At 29.9% G+C, this 23,789-nt stretch overlaps 2 protein-coding genes and 1 pseudogene across 3 annotated transcripts; all 3 read left to right on the top strand.

Annotated features, from left to right (window-relative positions):
- Positions 1-637: 637 nt before the first annotated feature.
- Positions 638-991, top strand: BDCG_17206 (uncharacterized protein; the record flags this gene model as incomplete). The annotated part of the gene is made up of 2 exons (XM_045426349.1): positions 638-703; positions 797-991. 2 exons carry the CDS (start codon positions 638-640, stop codon positions 989-991), a joined length of 261 nt encoding a protein of 86 aa, XP_045281415.1.
- Positions 992-15,342: 14,351 nt separating this feature from the next.
- Positions 15,343-15,431, top strand: BDCG_17205 (annotated as a pseudogene). The gene has a single exon. The product of its transcript is annotated as a tRNA-OTHER (tRNA).
- A 6,048-nt stretch (positions 15,432-21,479) lies between these two features.
- BDCG_05821 (zinc-binding dehydrogenase) lies at positions 21,480-23,605 on the top strand. The gene is made up of 4 exons (XM_045421517.1): positions 21,480-22,055; positions 22,139-22,251; positions 22,369-22,449; positions 22,525-23,605. The coding sequence occupies exons 1-4, from the start codon at positions 21,874-21,876 to the stop codon at positions 23,172-23,174; spliced, it is 1,026 nt and encodes a 341-aa protein (XP_045277386.1). The 5' UTR covers positions 21,480-21,873; the 3' UTR covers positions 23,175-23,605.
- Positions 23,606-23,789: the final 184 nt, after the last annotated feature.

Below are 23,789 nucleotides of genomic sequence, written 5' to 3'. Positions count from 1 at the left end.
TATTGAATGAAGATAATGTTACTATGCAACACTGTAGCTGTTTCTGTACATCTCTGAAAGCTGTTAATAGTTTCTTTGTCTCTTTATGTTTGATAAGTCAATAATATATTCCGATGCACTTTCTCTTTCATTATCATCATCATCATCATCATCATCATCATCATCATCATCATTATCATCATCATCATCATCATTACTATTATTACTATTATTATCATTATCACTATCATCATCATCATCATTATCATCATCATCATTATTATCATTATATCATTGCCTGCCTTCACCTCTCTCTCAACACTTATCAAAATCAATCATGTCATCTTTCTTCAAATATTCTGCGGTCCTGCAGACCATCAAGGCGCGTGAGTGCTGTCACAGATTGAAGAGAGAGGAGAAGAAGGTGTTCAAGCACAGGGAGACAGATTGCAAGGCATGTTATAATGCCTTGAAGAGGCTCTGTAAGAGAGTAGAATGATAACAATTTTAAGTAATACTTCTGATAGATTTAGACTGAACTAAGTATAGAAATAATACAGATGACACTGTCTGTGAGAGATTGAAAAAGAAGATAGTGAAGAGCCTCATGCAGCAGTGATGAGACCAGGAGAAGTTCTGAGAATAATTTAAGACCAAGATGAAGAGAGAGAGAGAGAAGAAGAGTGTTACTATAAATAAGCAGCAGCAGAAGAAGATTAAGAAGGTATTAGAGTGAGAGACAAAGAAGTCAAAACTGATAAGTTTTTTATTGAGAGATAACAATTTTTGATAACACTTCTGTTCTCTAATTGATTAGCAGGAGCTGGCAGAGGAGGAGAGGATTGAGGCCTTGTTCAGGTCTCAAATGCACTTCATGATTCAGGACATTGAGGAGGCAGCCCTGCTCTCTGAGCATGTCAATCTGCTTACCGCTGGGGTGGAACCTGAGACAGCAGACCAGGAAATGTGGGATTTTGAGGTGCAGGTTGACCTGGCTGAGAGGGAGCAGTGAGAACCCTTCTCTGAGAAGGCAGTGAAGGGAGATTTTGAGGTGATTATCACCTCAGATGAGAAGGAGAAGAAGAAGGAGGAGAAGAAGAAGAAGAAGAATGAGAAGTGAATTATGAAGAATGATAAGAAGAATGAGGAAGAGAAGAAGTAGATTTTTTTCTTTTTATATTAGTTAGTTATAAGTTTAAGTTTTTAATTATTAATAATTAAAATTGATTTTGAGTTTTCAAAAATTATTGTACAAGTTGTAATCAAGTCAGGAATGATATATATATATATATATATTTAACTATCATGATTCATAAATCACTATAATGTATAAGTATCAACATTTTTTCAACATTGATATTCACAATATTAATATATTTTTAATAATATCATCTGATAATGTAATTTGATAACACTCTCTTTCACAATATTAATATATTTCAAGAAATATGACAGAGATTAATCAAGATTGTTTATTTACTTTTATACATCAATGATATTCAATCTGAGTTAGTACTAAAATTATAACTAAGCTAAGAAACAAGATTATTTTCTCTTATATTAATTCTTCTTACACACATCAGTGATCAGTTATTGAAAATAAATTATTATCTTTCTCAAATTATTATCATGTCTTCTGAATTCACTTCTTTCACTTCTTTTACTTCTATTGAAGATTCACAAACTCTTCAAGAAATCACTGTGAATCACAAAGTCTACATTGTTTACAATTCAACACAGAATGCTCTCTTTCAATTATGATGAATAATCACTTCATTCTTCACATTTGATTTCAGGTCATGAAATTTATGGAAAACTCAACACAAATATCAAGATGAACTATGAAATAATTATTAACAGGTTGCATTGCAGATTACTGAAGAGCTATCTCTTTGCTGCAATCACTGCAACTTTATTCAGAAACATTCATCATAAACTGGTTATAACTCTGAAGAAATTTCCTGACATCTGAAGTCATCAGAATGCAGACAATAAAAGAAAAATAATCAGAAAATTACTACTGAGCTGATAAGTTGCTCTATCAGATAATGATTTTTGATAACACTAACTTTCTAATTTGAAGAAAATCATGTGAAAATGACTTCATATCAGTACTCTGATTTCACAACTCTCATCTGATAACTTCTGTGAACAATTACTTTGCATGTGTATATCTCTGAATCTTTCTCTTCAATCAATTGAAAACCCTGAATTCTGAACACTTCTTCAAATGCTTAATTCAAATCTTCATATTTTATATCAATTCTGTCTTCAGTTCAACCTCAAGATATACTACAAAGTTAATATGCAACATCTAGAATCAGAGTTGAAGAATCATCAAAGAGTGTCTCTCACAGTGAATGCATAAACTAGTACAAACAATCTTGCATTTATGAAAGTTACATGTTATTATATTGATGAGAACTGAACTTATCAAGAGACATTAATTGAATTTAAATCATTGATCAGTAGTCATACTGAGGATTATATAGCAGAGGTATTAATAACTGTGATTAAAAATGACTATTAGAATATTAGTCTCAGTCTTCTTACAATTACAACTGACAATACTGTGAATAACTACACTATGATGAAGAGCTTGAAGCAAAAATTGACTTTGCATTTCTGAAATGATAAATAAGGTCATATTCTCTGCATTGCTCATGTGGTTCAACTTGTGATGTAAACACTGATAAAGAATCTTAACATTGAGATGAAGAATAATGAGATGGCTGATTCTTGAGATGAGAATGAGATAGAAGTGATTACTCAAGTAACTTTTACATTCACTTTGCAAAAGATAATGTTTTTTGACAATACTTTTTGATATTGCTTTTTAATAACACTTTTTGATAATGCTACTGTTAATTTTGAATAGATTGACTAATAATTTAAATATCATAGATTTGAAACATTGCTAATGTGATTTGTATCTCTTCTAAACAACAACAACAATTCCATGATATTCAACAAACAAACAAATCAGTCACATCACTGAATATGATACAGAATGTTAGAATATGATGAAGTTTAACATATAAGATAGCTGTTCAGACTCTTTGATTGCATCAGATGATTGATCATTGAGTGCAACACTCTGATCAGGAAAAGATTCAGATATTGAAACTTTCTGATATGAAGTGAACTCAGTTGAAATATGTGATTGATTTACTGTTTCAGTTTTATAAGACAACAAAGACAGTCTCAATCACTTATACACCAATGCTGCAGTCAGCCTGGTGGGTGTATAACAGTTTATTTACTTATCTTAAGAAGCAGTTGAATCACTCAAAAAGAAATTCAGTCTGAAATGATGCTATAGCACAGGCTATTGTTGCTGCAAGGGATAAACTGGCATATTACTACAGCAAAACAGAACAATCTTTTGCAGAGTACTATGCTATAGCAGCTCTACTAGATCCCTCTCATTGAGTTAACACCTACACTTCTCAAGATTGAACAGAGAAGGAATGAGACTCATATGTCAAATTAGCTTAAGACTACTACAATGTCAACTATCAGAGATTTGAATGAGCAGATGTTTGAGATGTGAAGACAGTGAAATACAATTCCCTAGTAAGTAATAATCTTTGATAACACTTCATATCACATAGAACTATAATACTAACTTTGAAACAGAACTTACATACATTGATTGCAACTGAAAATCAGGCAAAACTACATGCTTATAAAACTGAATTTGACTGCTATCTTCAAGATAATTCAACAAATTTACACACTAAATCAATTCTAGAGTTATGAAAAATTGTTGAGAGTATATATTCAACTGTTGCACTGATAGCATGTGATATTCTGACAATTCCATTGACAGGGGTGAGAATGAAGTGAAAGTTCAACTCAAGTCAAGATATTTGTCACTATCACTGAGGACAATTACAAGGAGAAATAATCAAGAAACTCATGATTATAAAACATGAAATTATCAGACAGTTTAATACCTCTGATCACAGTATATCAGAGAAGTGTAGTTTTCATGAGAAAGTGAAGAATAAACTTGCATAAGAATGTATTTAGTTGTTTCATGAGTGTTATCAATAATTGTTACCAAATTCTGATTATATAAGCAATCACTGAATGAACTGAATGAGACTGATTTTGATCTTCAGTTTCAGTCCCATTCTGATTTTGAAAGAATGATCATCTTTCACAGTTTATCCTGGAAAATTACTCTCATTTCACTGTTCTTGAATTAAATCTGGTCATTTTTCACACCATTTCTCTCAGAAATGGTCCATTTTCAGATTTTTTTGAGGCTTGATCCTGGTGGGACTCACGCCAAGAAATGTATGAGACCAGACCAAATGGGACCAAATGTGAAATTCATGGTCCCGCCGGCCAGTCTAAAGAAGATCACTGATTTTTATTCACAGTGTTTTATAAACTTTATAAAAAAGTCTTCTTTTACAGACATTTCATTATCTATATTCTCAGAGATAATTATTCTCTGATTCTTTCAATATTGAAAGATCTTCAGTATCAACTGTGAAAAGATTTCATAGATCTCATTCTTGAATATATCAGTCTCACACTGACTGAGTAAGTTAAGATTAAAGTAATTCAGTATTATAATATCTGTAAAAACTTGTTTTAATTCTACAAATATCTATATAATATCTTGAGTAAGAATAAATAGTTCTGTTTTTCTGTCTTTTATATTTCTCTTTAATAAATCTGTAAGAGAAGCAGTAATCTGTGAATATATATAGATAAATTATCTGTAGAAATTTATAAATTCTAGAAATATTTGCATCTCACAGTATATTTATAGCATCAGCTAGTTCTTAATAACAGAGACTCAGCTTCTATTTATTGAAATATTATTCATCTTAATAATATAATCTAAGAAATCAATCTTCTGTATATAGAATAAGTATTTTTCAGTGTTTATATAGAGTTGATACTGTCTTAAGTAACTTAATACTTCTTAAATATAAGTATCATATCGATTTTTCGAATAAGAACCCGCCGATAGATCCATCGAAAAGCCCTCGATCATACGAGCATTTGGACCCCATCGCCGACCGCATACCCCGTGTGGTGGTGGAGATATCCAGCCAAACGTGAACTAGACGTTGTTCGAAACTCCCGTGTGGGATTATCCCCCGTTCACCCCTACCACACCACAACCCCGGGCCAAAGTGCCATACAAATTGTAAGGTGAAGAGACATAGCCATATGCGCCAATCTTCTTGATTTTGGAAGATCCCCGATCTGTAATTGTGGAGATATCTGAGAAGCGACCTCCGCGAAAACCCTGTCCACCTTTGATGTTCCAAAACATCAACGCCAAGTCCCACCCTCGTACCGCCCTTCCCAATCTGGCCCATCCCCGGCAGAAAAATACAAAAAGATACCTCGGCGATAATATCAAGCACATAATCAACGGACACTTCTGAAGTGCAATCTCCACAGTCTGTCATCAGTGTATCTAGACTTCAACACCAAGTCTCACCCTTGTACTACCCCTCTCAATCTGGCCCATCCCCGGCAGAATAATACAAAAAGATACCTCGGCAACAGCATTCAATACATAACCAGCAGATAACAAGTCAACAGCACATCAACAACTATAAAATCAGTATATCTCAAGGTCTGACTGAGTCTTTGATCCCTGCACAGTGAGATATATTAAATCTAGTTTTAATATCTCAATATTCAATAGATTCTGCAAGGGATTGAGAACAGTAACACTAGGTTTCTATTGAATTTAAGAATTAACTCTATATTAATATAATCATTGACAAAGTCTTTTATTTTGAGATATAAATAATCAGTTCCTCTACATCCTGCTGATAATATTTATATTATTATATAGAAACAGACTTATATTCTCTATAATATCAAGACTCTGAAGAGGGAAAGTCTTGATAAAGAGTATACAGTAGTGCATAGACTGACTGTATAATCGTGTCTGAGACTAGAATCAGAATTTTTGATAGTCTCATTATCAATTTGACAGATCTTATTACACAGTTCTAACATTAGATAGTAGTCTCATACTGTCTCAGTGAGACTTACTGTCTACTCTTGTCACATTTTTCAAATGAGATTATAATTTTCACTTCTCAATTTAAATTATTTTTATTGCTTTAAATGACTTTAAATCTCATTTGAGTGTTATCAAAAAGTGTTACTTTTTAAAAAATTAAAAATAGTCTAAAAAAACCTTAAAATGTCTAAAAATAGTAACTTTATGTCAAGAATGGAACTAAATGAAATCAAATGAGATCACTTTCTCATTTTTTTCAAGTCATGGTTTCATTTTGAGATCTGATATATAGTCACTTTGCATGTTTATTTAATGATTAGTCCCAGCAGGATTCACGCCAAGAAATGTATGAGATCAGATTAAATGAAATCAAATATAAAATTCATGATCTCAGCAGTCAGTCTAGTGCATATCTTAGCAGTTTCTATCTCATTCTTCTGCAGCAGTTAATGCAAAAAAAAAAAGATCTTAGAAATAGTTTTTTACTTCTCTTGAAAAAGTAAGGTGTTTTTCTCTGAGTTTTACACAATATTCTTACAAAGAATTAAAAACAGAGCTGTTTTCTGTCATAATTTCATATTCTTTTAAGTAAGAATTACTTTTTCAGTGGCTGAAGAGCTTTTATTAATACTTAATTCTTTTTTACACTCTTTATTAACTGATTTGAGTTGCACACTTGTTGTGTGAGGAGAATTGAATGATTTAGAATAAAATTGAATAGTTTTAATCAATTTCTCTGTAAAAAATTGATTTATTTTTTATCAGTTTTTCTCTCAAAAACTGTTATATTATCTGATTTATTATCAATTGATATCATACTTTTCCTTACTGTATTCCAAGAAAGAGATTGTAAAGATTTTATTGATTTATCTTAAAAATCAATTTTAGTTTATTAGATTCTCTTCAAAAATCTAACCTAGTTACTGAACTAGTATGAAAAAAATCAGATGTTTTATACATAAAAGTCTTTTATTCTTCTTTTGAAACAGTCTGATCAACTTTTCAATTGAAAACAGACTTAGAAATATCTCAATTGAAACAGTCTGATCAACTTTTCATTGAGTGAAAACAATGAGTTCAAAAATACACTCAGTTGATGTGGAAAAAGATGCTTTCTCAAATGCTATTCCTGAGATTGAAATTCTGAAGAGAAGAAAGAAAGAAGAAATAGAGAAATAACAAGTTCTTGAAATACAGAAACTTGAAAAAGTAAGCAAGATTCTTAAAAAGTAGTGTCTGAGTGAGATGAATGAAGAAGTTCTGTTAATTCTTCATACTCAGACTAGACAACTACAGAAGATGATCAAGTTCAAACTTGAAATCTCAAACACAGTTCAAAAAACATTGAAAATTCCTAGTATAATCACTGACTCTTCATCTTACTCTTCTTCTTTCTTTTTTTCTACTTCTTCTTCTTCTTTGAATTAGAAGAAAACATATGCTCAAGCAGCTGAATCTGCTGTCACTAAACCTGCTGTCTCAAAACCTGCTCAAAATCCTGAGAAAACTGAGAAGAATACTGCTCATATCTCTATTCATAGAAAAGTGAAAAAGAAAATGTAAAAAGAGAAAAACTTTCAAATCTTCAGAAATAGAAGACTTATTCTCAATGTCTCAAACCAGGATATTCTGCAAAGAAACAAGCTAAACTCAAATCTCATTTTCAGAATCAGAAATGAAATTAATCAGCAGTTCTTTTCTCAGTTGATAACTGATATTGAAGTTCAAAAACCAGTTATAGCTTCAATTGAGTCATTATTCTTTGAAAACTTCATCATTCTGACTACAATATCTGAATTCAGTGCTGAATTCCTTATTCAGAATGAGAATCTCTGAAAGTCAGCAGTAGAATCTTTGTTAAACATAACAATTCTATCTGAAAGAGATGAAAAGTGAGATAAATTCATTCTTCATAATATTTCAGTTGAAATTTTTGACTGTGAAGAAGAAATGCTACTTCTCAAAAATGAATTGAAAGAATACAACTCTATTCAACTGAGAAAGAAGCCTGTATAACTAAATTCAATTGAGTTCAGACAAAGCAGAAGAAATGCCTCTGTTCTAGTATATATAAAAACACTTAAACAGTCAAAGATCTCTGAAGTAAGAGTAGCAGGTTTGAAAATAAGAGTTCATGAATACAAAGACTCAAGAATGAATCTCAAAGCTCAAACACAGTGTTCAAACTGTCAAAGATATGAACACTTTGCAATCTCATGTTTTAGAGACTCAAAATGTGCATTCTGTGCCAGAGATCACAAAACTAGTGAGCATAAATATGAAATATGCTCAAAAAGAGATGAAATTTGTCAACATACTCTGCTTAAGTGCTCTAATTGCAAAGAAAAACATGTGTCTAGCTCAAAAGAATGTATGTTTACTTCTAGAACTCAAAAGAACTGGAGAAAAGATGAAGCTCAAAGTTAATCTAGAACTGAAGAGAAGAGTCAAGTCAGTAGACTTATAACTGCAAGCTCAAAAAGAAGAAACTCTCAACTATCTAAATCTTCAAACTTCAATTCTTCAGCTAAATGTAAACAGAATTTGAATTCTCAAACTTCTGTTAAGATTAGAGAATTGAGAAATGACTCTGATGATAAACTAGATATAATGCAAGCAGTTGAGATCTCTACTTTTCAAAATAGTTATAATCTACTATCTGATGATAGTGACTAGATTCTACTCTATCTCTACTCTCTTTTAGTATGAATATATAACAAAAACAATAAAAAAAGTTTAAAAACTCTTCAAAAATCACATTTATTCAAAATAATGTGAATAGAAACTCAAATTGTATTTATTCTTGTCTTCAAATTGCATTTGAATAAAAAGTTGATTTTATACTACTTCAGGAACTGAATTTTGATGCTGAGTAAAATTACATTATTTCTCATTCAAGCTACTACTGCTTTCTATCTCAAAAGTCTGAGATAAAGTCAAGAGTAGTGATCTATGAAAGAAAGAGATCAAGATATCAATTTAATCTAAGATTTGATATCATATCTGATTCTGATATTCTGATGAGTGATATTATAGATAAAGAAAATGAGTTTGATACTATACAGCTTATAAATATCTATAATGAAAAGTCATTGAAGGAAAATAACAATATCTGAACAATTGATAGAGGATTTCTGAACATAACTTTATTAAGAAACTCTATAATTGTAGAAGATTTCAATACACATCATCTCTGATGAAATTCAGAATGCAAGAGAGCAGTGAGAGCTGATAATCTAGTTGAATGAATCTTTGAGCATTCAATAGATTTGATTAATAAGTCTGATCAACAAACATTCTTTAGAAAAGTCATGAAATAGAAATCTATTATAGATCTAATCTTCATGTCACAAAATCTAATGAAAAGAAGACTTGTAAACTGATTTATTAATTCAAATGAGACATCAGAATCAGATCATGAGATTATTCAATTTGAGATTGAACTGAGTGAAAAATAAATGAGTGAAAATCCTCTTCTCTCTAATCAGTTTAACTTTGAAAAAGCTGATTGAAAAGCAGTTGAAGAAAGTATAAAACTGTTAAAATCTGAAAGACAGAATGAGCTATATTGAAATTCTGATCAAGATATCTCAAATGAAATGCTTGAGAATAGAGTGAAGCTTATTACATCTATTATTCTAACAAGTATTAGAGATAATATTTCAAAGAGAAAATCTTCTGAGTATTCAAAACCTTAGTGAAATGAGAATATCTCATCTAAAAGAAAAGAATTAGCTACTGCTAGAAGAGATTGAAAGAATGATGTAATATCTGATAAAGAGTTCAAAGCTGTCAGAAATGAATATTTTTCAGATATTAAAAAAGCTAAAACAGACTGCTGAAATAAATTTCTTGAAGAAGCATAAGAGAAGAAAGTTTTTAAAGCTTTTAACTATACTAAAACAAGAAGTGTAGCAAAACTTTCAGCCTTAAAATATGAGTTTCAGAATGAATCATATACAGCAAACTCTTTTGAGAAAAAATGTCAAACTTTCATGAGAATTCTCTTTCAAAACTCATCAGATTCAGATTCAGATTCAGAGAAAGAGAATATATTACTTCTCAACTACATTGATAAAAATAACTGAGAATGATCTGATCTTACACAAGATAAATTAGAGTCAGTTATCTTCTCAAGTTCTGTTAAAACTGCTGCAGGGCCTGATTCAATTAATCACTTAATTATTCAAAATACATATTTCTACTTAAAAAATGAATATTTTGAGCTCTTTTTCAATCTCTTGAAAAATGAATATCATTCTGAATACTGGAGAGAAGCCACTGAAGTGATTCTTGCAAAATCTAATAGAAAAACTTCAATTTCTAAGTCATATAGAGTAATATCTCTATTAAACTGTCTAGAAAAGATTTTGAAAAAGATAATAGCTACTTAACTATCTTTTATAAGCTCTATTAATAACTCTCTTTTATTCAGTGAATAAATGAGAGATAGAAAACAATATTCTGTAATCAATACTGTTCTCTCAGTTATTCATGATATTTAAATAGCAAAGCATGAAGATCTGGTCTCAACTGCAGTTTTTATTGATATAAAAGAAGCATTTAATCATGTTTCAAAGTCAAAGTTAATTCAGACTTTGAAGATGTTAAAACTGCTACTTTCTCTAATAAAATGAGTTAACTGTTTTATGTCTAAAAGAATCATACAACTTTTCTTTGATGAAATGAAATAAGACAAGACTGAGATAAAAATAGAAGTATCACAAGAATCTTCAATCTCATCTATTTTATTTGCAATATACACTGTATATCTATTTAAAAATAGAAATATAAGAATAGTGTGATCTCTGAGTTATATGAATGATATTGATCTAGTCTACAGCTCAAAAACTATCAAAGAGAATTTGAAAGTGATTGAAGAAGCTGTAAAGAAAATCTTTATTAGAGCAGATATCAATCAAATTCAATTTGATATGAATAAAACTGAGTTAATTCATTTCTTTTCTAGATTCAATGAGAAAGAACTATCTCTAACTCTTTTAAATAGAGAGATTAAATTCAGTGTAAATATCAAATGATTGAGAGTATGATTAAACTTCAAGTTGAATTTTAAATATCACATTCAACAAAGAACTGTCAAGACAGAAAGACTATTAAATAATATAATCAGACTATTAAATACAGAGAGAGGTCTATTCTTCCAGGCTATGAGATAGTTATATATAGCCTGTATTACATCAGTAGCTGATTATGAAGTTCAAGTTTGATAAAATAATCAAGAGAACTTCACTGAACTCTTTCAAAGTCTGCAAAACAGAGTCTTGAGAAGAATTCTAGAAGTATTTAAATCATCTTTCTATTAAAGTAATGAAAATTGTAGCCTTCAATTTCTTCTTCTACTATAGATTTAAAAAGATCTGTATGAACTATACACTGAGAGTTATAAAGATAAGCTTAAATTATATAATCAGAGAAAGAGTCTCTTCTTCATTTTCATTAATTAACTCTGGAAATGAACTGAATTGAAATAGATTTCTTGATTGAAATGAAAATGATTCTTCAAAGAAAATGTCTTCTCAACTTTACAGACTATGCTCTCTGATTAAAAATCAATTTTCTTCTTTAAATATTGAAAAAGTGAATCATGAGAAGTTATCTCTCTGAAGAGAAAAGCTTGAATCTCTTATAGACTTATAAATAAGTGAACTATTAAAAGAGAAAGAATATGAACAGTATTTGAAGAGAATTTCTATAATCAATATAAAAGACTCTATTCTGATTTATTCAGATGACTCAAAAAATGAGAACCTGAATAGATTAGACACAGACATTGCTTATACTGAAGATAATATCAATTTTATCTCAGATTTCTGAAATCTAGGCTGTGAATCTGAAGTCTTTGATACTGAACTATTTATAATAGTGAAAGCTTTCAAACTCATAGAAATAAAATCTTATAAAAGAGAAAATAGTTTAAAAGAGATATGAATATTCTCTGATAGTCAAGCTGCTTTAAAAAGACTTAGAAGTAGTCAGATTCATAATGATCAAATGAATCTTGAACTGATCTTAAACTCTGTTTTGAAAATTCAAAAGAGAAGAATATTAAAGCTGATAATTTATCTATACTGAGTTTCTACTCATATGAATATTCATGACAATGAATTGACTGATTCAGCTGTAAAAAAGAGTGCAGAATTAAGCAGATTTATTCAAAAAATTATGTTCTGATCTTTTATAAAGAGAAAAATAAAAGAATCTTGTTTAGATAAGTGAAATGAAAGCTGACAGAAACAAAAGAAGAGGATATATTATTCAAGATTTGAAACAAAACCCAAGTGAAAATCTTGTTTAATTAAATGTAAAAAGAAAATATTCTCATCTATAATACAGCTGAAACTAGAACATGGCTATTTCAAATCTTATATACAAAGATTTGATGATAGATTTGACTCAATAGAATGCTCATTCTGTAACACAAATGAGAATTCTGAGTATATTGTAATGCACTGTGCATTATACAATAGTCTCAGAGTCAGATTAAAAGAGAAGTATGATCTAAATCAATTAAATATAAGATTCTTATTCTCAACTGAGACAGGAATTAAATATTTAATAGACTTTCTATCAGAAACTCAAGCAGCTATAAGAAAATGACTAAATTCAGAATTATCTGAATATGAAGAGAAGGAAATCAATCAGATATAGTCTGTTAAAACAGCTATACATTATCTTTTAATAATTTGTTTTGTTACAGTCTCTCTTTACTTTATCTTTTCCTTTCAATTCCTTTCTATCTATCTATTTAATGTGTCTATCTTTAAGACTGTGTTCTTTTTCTCTTTTCCTTTGTCATGATATTGTCAAATGATTTCAAAGTATCAGAAGATGTTAAAACACTGCAATTTGTAAACAGTTTTTATATTCTGAGCTGGAATTTTCTGATTTTGCATATCTGAAATTGATGAATGTATAATAGTTAACTTTACAGATATAGGAAAAACTCTGAGAACTAAAAGTTCTCAGATAGATGTCATAGTCTCTGACTGCATACATCTATAATTGAAGAATAATAATAATAATAATAATAAGTATCATATTCTTTCTCTGATTTTGAGAAGATTAGAATGTCATTCAGATATATTATACAGAAGATATTAATAAGATTTCACAGTGTTTTATTTATATAGATCTGAAAGATAACTGAAGTGTTATAAAGATTAAAAGATAAAACAAGATATTTAAAATTACTGTACTTAATATGAAAAGCTGTTTTTTAAACATTATCTTTATTAACTCTGATTCTATGATAGATATTCTGTATATCAATCTTTGAAAATATCTTTACTTCAGATAATTGATTAATTATCTTATTAATTAACAGTAATAAATAGTAATTCTTAATTATCATCTTATTAAGACCTCTGTAGTCTATATATAGATGTAGTCTATTATTCTTCTTAAGTATAAAAAGTATAGATATCTCTGTCAGACTCTTTGATAAGTGCATTCAGTTTTTTAATTATATTTTCTTAAGATATTTATACAGAATATTCAATTTCTTTACAGATAAGTTGTAAAGAGATCTGTACAGCACTGTAACACTGTTACACTATCTTTAAGATAAATATTATATTATATCTTAATATCAGAAAACTTCACTGCTTTTCTTTCTAAAAAGATATTTTTATAATCTGTAAAGAGATATTATATATATTTATCTTTAATAATAGATACTGCTGCTAATCTTGTAATAAGAGTGATAACTTCTTTATCTATTCTCAAGTCTCAGTCATCTACTACACAGTATATTAACTCTGTCTTTTTCTCAAAATTCTTTTAATAAAACTCTTCAGATTTCTCTATTACTGTCTCTTTATTAATGAGATAATACTGTTACATCTGAGTAACTCAGTTAATGAGAGAATTATTTTCTCTCAATTATAGAAGATCTAGAATAATATTCTTATCTATAATATTAACTATGTGAAGAAGCAGACTGCTCTTTTTAAAGATTTCTTCTAAGTCTATAATTATATATTTTACTTGAATTATACTAAAACAGTGATATTTTATTTCATCAGTAAATTTTACATAATTTAATAGATTTATCTTCTGTTAACTCTTTATCAAAGAAAAGAAATAGAATATAAAGTTAGTATTTATCTTAAAGTTAAGTAGATATCTCACTAATATCTTCTTATTCAGAGTATATATTATGATTATAATATAAACTCAGAGATGTGAGAATTATTAATTCTTTATTTCTTTCTCTTCTTTATCTTTCATAGATATATTTGTTAGAAGAGAAGTTAACTTTAAGAAGATATCTTCTCAGTTTCTTTTCTTCTTCAGCTTCTTATAATCACTGATATAGTGATTATCAACTCTGCAGTTGAAATAGAGATCTTTATCAAATCTTTTTTAATATTTCTTCACAGTGAGTGAAAAATCAGAATACTTAAAATTCTTCTTTACTTTCTCTATACTAAAGCTGTTATAATACTGTTTAGATTCTGTTATTAATTACTTAGAAGAGATCTTATTAGTCTTTTTCTCAGAGAATTAATTATTTAAATAGATCTAAGAAGTCAGATTGACAAGCTTAGTATAATTAATTAATAAACTCTGATATTATAATATTATTATTTATATCTTATAAGTCAGCTTTATAAGATAAAGCTAGTATCAACATTTTTTCAACATTGATATTTATAATATTAATATATTTTTAATAATATTATCTGATAATATAATTTAGTAATACTCTCTTTCATAATATTAATATATTTTAAGAAATATAATAGAGATTAATCAAGATTATTTATTTACTTTTATACATCAATGATATTCAATCTAAGTTAGTACTAAAATTATAACTAAGCTAAGAAACAAGATTATTTTCTCTTATATTAATTCTTCTTACATATATCAGTGATTAGTTATTAAAAATAAATTATTATCTTTCTTAAATTATTATTATATCTTCTGAATTCACTTCTTTTACTTCTTTTACTTCTATTAAAGATCTATAAACTCTTCAAGAAATCACTATAAATTACAAAATCTATATTATTTACAATTTAATACAGAATACTCTTTTTTAATTATAATAAATAATCACTTCATTCTTCACATCTGATTTCAGATTATGAAATTTATAAAAAACTTAATATAAATACTGAGATAAACTATGAAATAATTATTAATAGATTATATTATAAATTACTGAAGAGTTATCTCTCTACTATAATTACTATAACTTCATTCAGAAATATTTATTATAAACTAATTATAACTCTGAAGAAATTTTCTGATATCTGAAGTTATCAGAATATAGATAATAAAAGAAAAATAATTAGAAAATTACTACTGAGCTAATAAATTACTCTGTCTCAGTGGCTGAATGGTTAATGCAGCCACCCGGTAGTGCCTTGGCGTGGGAAACCAGGGCGTGTGGGTTCGAAACCCGCAGGGGATACATTAAATCTGGAACCCAAGCACCTCAGGTTTCTAATAAATACAGAGGTGTACAAATTGCTTCAATAAAATTGCTCTATGTTCCTGAGCTGAGAAGTTATTATCGCATGTATTTAATTTGTCACTTCTTTGTATTTCCTATGTTCTTGTTATCTTGGCGTGGTCTCAACACCTGTATTTCCTCCTGTATAATCAACACTTGGCCTGTATTTAACATCATGCAAGGACTCATCATAAGCTCCGCTTGCATATGAGTATAATAAAAGAATAATAATAATAATAATAATAATAAATTACTCTATTAGATAATAATTTTTAATAATACTAACTTTCTAATTTGAAGAAAATTATATGAAAATAACTATATATCAGTACTCTGATTTTATAACTCTTATCTAATAACTTCTGTGAATAATTATTTTATATATATATATCTCTGAATCTTTCTCTTTAATTAATTGAAAACTCTGAATTCTGAACACTTCTTTAAATACTTAATTTAAATCTTCATATTTTACATTGATTCTGTCTTTGATTCAATCTTAAAATATACTATAAAGTTAATATATAATATCTAGAATCAGAGTTGAAGAATCATTGAAGAGTATCTCTCACAGTGAATATATAAACTAGTATAAATAATCTTATATTTATAAGAGTTATATATTATTATATTAATAAGAACTGAACTTATTAAGAGATATTAATTGAATTTAAATCATTAATTAGTAGTTATACTAAGAATTATATAATAGAGATATTAATAACTATAATTAAAAATAACTATTAAAATATTAGTCTCAGTCTTCTTATAATTATAACTGATAATACTGTGAATAACTATACTATAATAAAGAGCTTGAAGTAAAAATTAACTTTGTATTTTTAAAATAATAAATAAGATTATATTCTCTGTATTACTTATATAATTCAACTTATAATATAAATACTGATAAAGAATCTTAATATTGAGATAAAGAATAATAAGATAACTGATTCTTAAAATAAGAATAAGATAAAAGTAATTACTTAAGTAACTTTTATATTTATTTTATAAAAGATAATATTTTTTAATAACACTTTTTAATATTACTTTTTAATAATGTTTTTTAATAATACTACTATTAATTTTGAATAGATTGATTAATAATTTAAATATCATAAATTTAAAATATTATTAATGTGATTTATATCTTCTCTAAATAATAATAATAATTTTATAATATTTAATAAATAAACAAATCAGTCATATCACTGAATATAATACAGAATATTAGAATATAATAAAGTTTAATATATAAAATAGCTATCTAAACTCTTTTGTGACGGGCTGCGCCCGATCAATTATATAGACTATTTCATTACACTTCACAGATTTCACGTACACTTCAATTCTCAGCCATTCTTGATTGCTGATCCTCGGCTGTGCCTGATCAATTATATAGACTATTCTGTTACACTTCACAGATTTCATATATACTTTGATTCTCAGTCATTCTCAATTGCTGATTCTCAGCTGCCACTTCAATCAATCATATAGACTATTTCATTACACTTCACAGATTTCATGTATGCTTTGATTCTCGGTCATTCTTGATTGCTGACTCTTGGTCATTCTTGATCACTGATTCTCAGCTGCTATGAATGCACATATATTCTTCCACCTCAAAGCTTCACTGTGTACATCATCACATACACATATAAATATTCATCTTGATTGCTGATTCTTGCACTTTCTCTTTCTTTTCTTCTCTAGTGTTTTTATCTTTGTTATATAAGATCTATCAATATTATACTGATCTAATCAGTGTAGACCTCTTATACTATAAAAATGCTCATTATCTTCTTATTAGAAAACAATTATTCAAGCATTGTTCTCTCATCAGAAATGATTATTCATTAAGAGATATTTAAACATGTAACAACATGTAAGAAAGAGAACACACAGTTAAGCAGACACTGAGTTCTCAGATAGAAGCTTGCTCGCCAGTCACTCTGACTCTATAATAAGATCTTATGAAGAGAGTAAGATCTTACAAAGAGAATATCAGTAAAAGACTTGAGAGTTCTGACACTCAGATGTATAAGAATATAATTACACTTCTTCAGATATATTATATATCTGATGATCAATATAATCATGTTTAACAACAATATAAGAGAACTTCCGAACATGAGCATAGATACAGTGTCACAGTGGCTCCGAGCAATGTTGAAACTACAATAATAACAGATAGCAGACATGCATGCAACTTAACAACATTAATATGAAAAGATTTAACAATTATCACAAGAAACTCATGCAATTTCAACATCTACAGAATTGAATACAAAAGTACTGAAAGAATGCTTAGATACTTCTATATATTTCAATACTTTCAATCTCACTCTCTACTCATCATGAAGGATGAAAATGCTTGTGAAACTGAGTATAGATGAATATTTCATTGATTTGTTAATTAATCAAGATTAATATATCAATGAAAGATTGAAGAATCATATAAAATAGAAGTTTCATTCATGAATGAAAGCATGTGAATCAGTGTTATAAATATCTGACAATATCATGAAATATCTTGATATTCTGTTCTGAGACACTGTTATACAATAGAAAGCATTAGATTGATTACAGAGTACTTGACAGAGAAACACTTCTCTTACAACATTCATTTCTGACTTTAATATCAAGATTCTAGAAGCAGGTAATCAATCTTGAGAGAATTGAATGAAGATTAGCATGCTCAAGAAGACATTAACTTTCAAACTCTTACAGGCTCTTGTAAGCATAGATGAAGACCAGACTTATAAAGGCTTCTGCACACAGCTCCGGACAATGAATAATCATCTTATCAAGCTCAAGAGTATACAGAATAGTAATAGAAGATATTATACACCTGCACTGATAAATAACTCAGTCACTTATACACCTGTATTGATAAATAACTCAGTGACTTATACACCTGCACTGATAAATAACTCAGTCACTCATACACTCACACCGAAGAACAATGATGCAGATGCCATGAACTGAATAAATTCAAATGCCTATGCATAAGCAAGAGTTTTCATCATTCAAATAGACTTCTGAGTTTCTGAAATCACTTCTGAAGAAGTCACTGATCAACATCAACATGAAGTGTATATCAACTGTAACTGATCAGAACACATTGCTTTCAACTGTCAATCAATCTATGTGTCTTCATACTTAAGAGAAAGATCAGTGTCTTCTTGTTTAAAGAATGAATCAGTGCCTGTTCACACTAACCACATTACATTAGAGAAAGATTCAGAAGATAACTATGAGAAAGCTCAGATGAAACAGGGAAAAGATTAGCTTCTATTCAAATTCACAAACAGGAGCTTGAAGAGGTTGAACAACAATGATTTGAAGAGAAGTCACTATGCAATGATAAAATCCCAGTCATAAGACATCATAACCTTCAGTGTATTCTCTTATCAAAAACTTCACACTGAATCACTGTGCTGCCACTGATCTGATTCCTTCTCAACTAATCAGACTCTGAGTTCTGTGTTATCTGAAACAGCGGCCTTTTACTGATGAAAACTGCTTCTGAAAAGAGAGGGCTAATGTGATGAGCTGCGTCTGATCAATCATATAGACTATTCTGTTACACTTCACAGATTTCACATATGCTCTGATTCTCAGCCATTCTTGATTGTCAATCCTCAGCTGCGCCTGATCAATCATATAGACTATTTCATTACACTTCACAGATTTCATGTACACTCTGATTCTCAGTCATTCTTGATTGTCAATTCTCAGCTGCCATCTCAATCAATTATATAGACTATTTCATTACACTTCACAGATTTCATATATGCTTCAATTCTCAGTCATTCTCAATTGTCAATTCTCAGTCATTCTCAATCACTGATTCTCAGCTGCTATAAACATACATATATTCTTCTGCCCTGAAGCTTCACTGCATACATCATCACATATATATATAAATATTCACCTCAATTGCTGATTCTTGTACTTTCTCTTTCTTTCCTTCTCTAGTGTTTTTATCTTTATTATATAAGACCTATCAATATTATACTGATCTAATCGGCGTAGGCCTCTTACATCTTTAATTATATCAGATAATTAATTATTGAATATAATACTCTAATTAAGAAAAGATTCAGATATTAAAACTTTCTGATATAAAGTAAACTCAGTTGAAATATATAATTAATTTACTGTTTCAGTTTTATAAGATAATAAAAACAGTCTTAATCACTTATATATTAATACTGTAGTTAGTTTAATAAATATATAACAGTTTATTTACTTATTTTAAGAAATAGTTAAATCACTTAAAAAGAAATTCAGTCTGAGATAATACTATAGTGTAGATTATTATTACTGTAAGAGATAAACTAATATATTATTACAGTAAAACTAAATAATCTTTTACAGAGTACTATACTATAGTAGCTTTACTAGATTTCTCTTATTAAATTAATATCTACACTTCTCAAGATTGAACAGAGAAGAAATAAGACTTATATATTAAATTAATCTAAGACTACTATAATATTAACTATCAGAGATTTGAATGAGCAGATATTTAAAATATAAAAACAGTAAAATATAATTCTCTAATAAGTAATAATCTTTAATAATACTTTATATTTTATAGAATTATAATACTAACTTTGAAATAAAACTTATATATATTAATTATAACTGAAAATCAGATAAAACTATATACTTATAAAACTGAATTTAACTACTATTTTCAAGATAATCTGATGAATTTATACATTAAATCAATTCTAGAGTTATGAAAAATTATTAAGAGTATATATTTAACTATTATACTGATAATATATAATATTCTAATAATTTTATTAATAGAGATGAGAATGAAGTAAAAGTTCAACTCAAGTTAAAATATTTATCACTATTATCAGAGATAATTATAAGAAGAAATAATTAAAAAACTTATAATTATAAAATATAGAATTATCAGATAGTTTAATATCTCTGATCACAGTATATCAGAAAAGTGTAGTTTTTATAAGAAAGTGAAGAATAAACTTATACAAGAATATATTTAGTTATTTTATAAGTATTATTAATAATTATTACTAAATTCTGATTAGACTGACTGTCAGAATTATAAATTTCATGTTTAATCTCATTTAATCTGATCTTATACATTTCTTGATATGAATTTCACTGAGACTAATTATTAAATAAACATGTAAAGTGACTATATATCAGATCTCAAAATGAAATCATGACTTGAAAAAAATAAGAAAGTGATCTCATTTAATCTCATTTAGTCTCATTCTTGATATAAAGTTACTATTTTTAGACATTTTAAGGTTTTTTTAGACTATTTTTAATTTTTTAAAAAGTAACACTTTTTGATAATACTTAAATGAGATTTAAAGTCATTTAAAGCAATAAAAATAATTTAAATTGAGAAGTAGAAATCATGATCTTATTTGAAAAATGTGATAAGAGTAGATAGTAAGTTTCACTGAGACAGTATAAAACTACTATCTAATGTTAGAACTGTGTAATGAAATCTGTTGAATTGATAATAGAACTATCAAAAATTCTGATTCTGATCTCAGACACAGTCACACAGTTAGTCTGATTATATAAATAATCACTGAATAAACTGAATAAGACTGATTTTAATCTTCAATCTCAGTCTTATTCTGATTTTAAAAGAATGATTATTTTTTATAGTTTATTCTGAGAAATTACTCTCATTTCACTATTCTTGAATTAAATCTGATCATTTTTCACATTATTTCTCTCAGAAATGGTTCATTTTCAGATTTTTTTAAGACTTGATCCTGGTGGAACTCACACCAAGAAATGTATGAGACCAGACCAAATGGGACCAAATGTGAAATTCATGGTCCCGCCGGCCAGTCTAGGTGTTGGTGATTACTACACCTACCCTAGTCACGTGCCACCCCAACCTATTATCCTCCAAGAAAATAAGTAGTTATCTGTGGAAAATCCAAATCTCCGTCTGAAAAATTGAACATTCTTCTCTTGTGATGACGTCATAGCATCGCTTGATCTGCTCTCTGATAAGTGGCAGAGACAACTCAATAGAAGGAGGGAATTCGGAATTCACAATAATAATATTAATTATTATAATTAATTTTAATATGGATTTAGATTCCAGCCTTATCTCATTCTAGAGCAAGAACGGCGATTGGTATGAAGGCTTTTTGCCAACCAAGAACTAGCCGTGATGTCACCCCATTTCAACGACTTTGAAAAATATCCATAATTCCCTGAATAAGACACCATTTTCGGTTCTATTTAAACAATTTCGCTACTTAATTTTCACGGCAATATTGTTTTACTCGTTTATAGCATGTACTCCTAATTATTTAACTCTCTTCAATTCCTATCCAACGATTGTCCAAGCAAAACCTTTGATATCAAATCAACAGACAGGATGGAGCCTGAATTCCCATTATCATACAAGGTTGCTCGGTTCGAAACGAAGGGCGAAGAATTGTCCATCAGAACCATTCCACTCGAGTATCCAAAACACAGAGAAATTCTGGTGAAAGTGCTTGCCTGTGGAGTGTGCCACTCTGACGTACTGGTGAGGGACGGGGAAGCTGGAAACTCATTGTTCGTGGCTCGAAAAAATCTACAAGGATCCCAGGAAGCGACGTGGTCCATTTTTCAAGATCGCTATCTAACGAGTATCGCAGTCCTATAATACCCGGTCACGAAATAGTTGGCAGTGTGCAAGCTCTTGGACCCGGGGTGAAGAATTTCAAAATCGGAGAGCGGGTTGGAGGGCCATGGCATGGTGGTCATGACGGTAGGTCTTCCCACATCCCACTATGAATTAATGGCAGAAAAAGAAATCAGAGGTTGATTGAATAAAATTTTCTTTCCTTTTATTTATTTATATATATATATTTTTTTCCCCTATTAGGCGTTTGCAAGGAATGTAATCGAGGCTATTTCCAGCTATGCGACAATGAAGAGATCAATGGCGTGACACGACCTGGAGGATGTAAGTCCATCCCTAGCGAAGATCCATTCAACTTACTGTAACCATCACCAGGAGTGTCTGTCTAACTGTTTCCAGTTGCCGAATACTGTATACTTCGAGTGGAGGCAGTGGCTCGATTACCACAGGACATGGATCCAGCAGAGATAGCCCCTCTCCTCTGCGCAGGCATGACAACCTTCAACGGGATCCGGAAAATGGAAGTCGCCGCGGGCGATCTCATCGCAATACATGGTCTTGGTGGCCTAGGACATCTTGCGGTGCAGTTCGCAAATAAACTAGGATATAAAGTAGCAGTCATATCCAGCAAACACGAAAAAGAAAAATTCGCCCGGGAACTTGGTGCGCATCATTTCATCGACAGCAGCAAGTGTGATATCCCGACGACCCTGCAGGAGATAGGCGGTGCGGCTATGGCGATACTGAGCGCCCCAATTCCAAAATACGTTCAGCCGTTGATGCAAGGGTTAGCTCCGCGTGGGAGGTTGCTTGTTTTATCGCCGATTGGAGAGTTCACGGTGGACTCGGCCTTAATGATCCGTCGAGCGCTGTCAGTATCGGGCTGGTTAACAGGGCATGCTCTTGATGCGGAGGAGGTCATCGATTTTGCAAGGACCCATGACGTCAAGTGCATGATTCAGAAATACAAACTGGATGACGTGAATAAGGCAATGGATGATTTGGTACATGCCAGAGTGCGGTTTAGACCGATATTGGTGATGGACTGAAATATCCAAATATGCTAGGAGATGCATATCAGTTATATTCCCATTAAGAAATGTAATGATTGTATGACCTGCTGCGTAGATCCATAACTCATTATTTGATGCCCAACATGTCTATGTCGTCTTCATACAAAGGCTATTCCCCCGATTCCTAAGAGGAGAGAGTGGAAGGGTTTTTTGTGTAGCGTTTGAAAAGCGTTTGGACTCAAGGGATTCGCCCAGGAGACAGCGTGCTTTCATCAATCATCAATGCCATCTGAATTGGCATATCCTAAATGATCCCCATGTGAAAACCCTCCGCCAGATCGTTCAAGCTCTGGTCCATAGCGAAGTCAAGATGTCTGAATATGGAGTAGAGAACGTGGCTACTATAAGTCATTGCAGAAACAGAGCGGAGTAAAGGGGAAAGTTAACACAGCTATTTTCATTTTCTGAGATCCCGCATCAGGTGAGTGCCCTATCTTCTGTCTCGCAATTGCAATCAGCAGTCCCTCTCTACGGTTTCTTCACGAAATCCGAGATCGTTTCCTGAACTGTTTTCGCAACACCGGGGAGTATTTTATCGTTCGTTATCAACCCAGGTATTGGCGCCAAGGCAAGGCTGCAGACCAAGACCGG

This window comes from Blastomyces dermatitidis, assembly GCF_000003525.1.
Source record: "Blastomyces dermatitidis ER-3 genomic scaffold supercont1.6, whole genome shotgun sequence".
NCBI classification, from domain to species: Eukaryota; Fungi; Ascomycota; class Eurotiomycetes; order Onygenales; family Ajellomycetaceae; genus Blastomyces; species Blastomyces dermatitidis.
Note: the sequence above shows the minus strand (reverse complement) of the source record. Positions and strands in the feature narration are given on the sequence as shown.

Excerpts from the sequence above, each read along its gene's own strand:
- BDCG_05821 (XM_045421517.1), top strand. The coding sequence starts at position 21,874 with ATGGAGCCTGAATTCCCATTATCATACAAGGTTGCTCGGTTCGAAACG. Across the intron at positions 22,252-22,368 it reads ATGGCATGGTGGTCATGACG|GCGTTTGCAAGGAATGTAAT; the intron begins GTAGGTCTTCCC and ends TTCCCCTATTAG. Across the intron at positions 22,450-22,524 it reads CGTGACACGACCTGGAGGAT|TTGCCGAATACTGTATACTT; the intron begins GTAAGTCCATCC and ends AACTGTTTCCAG.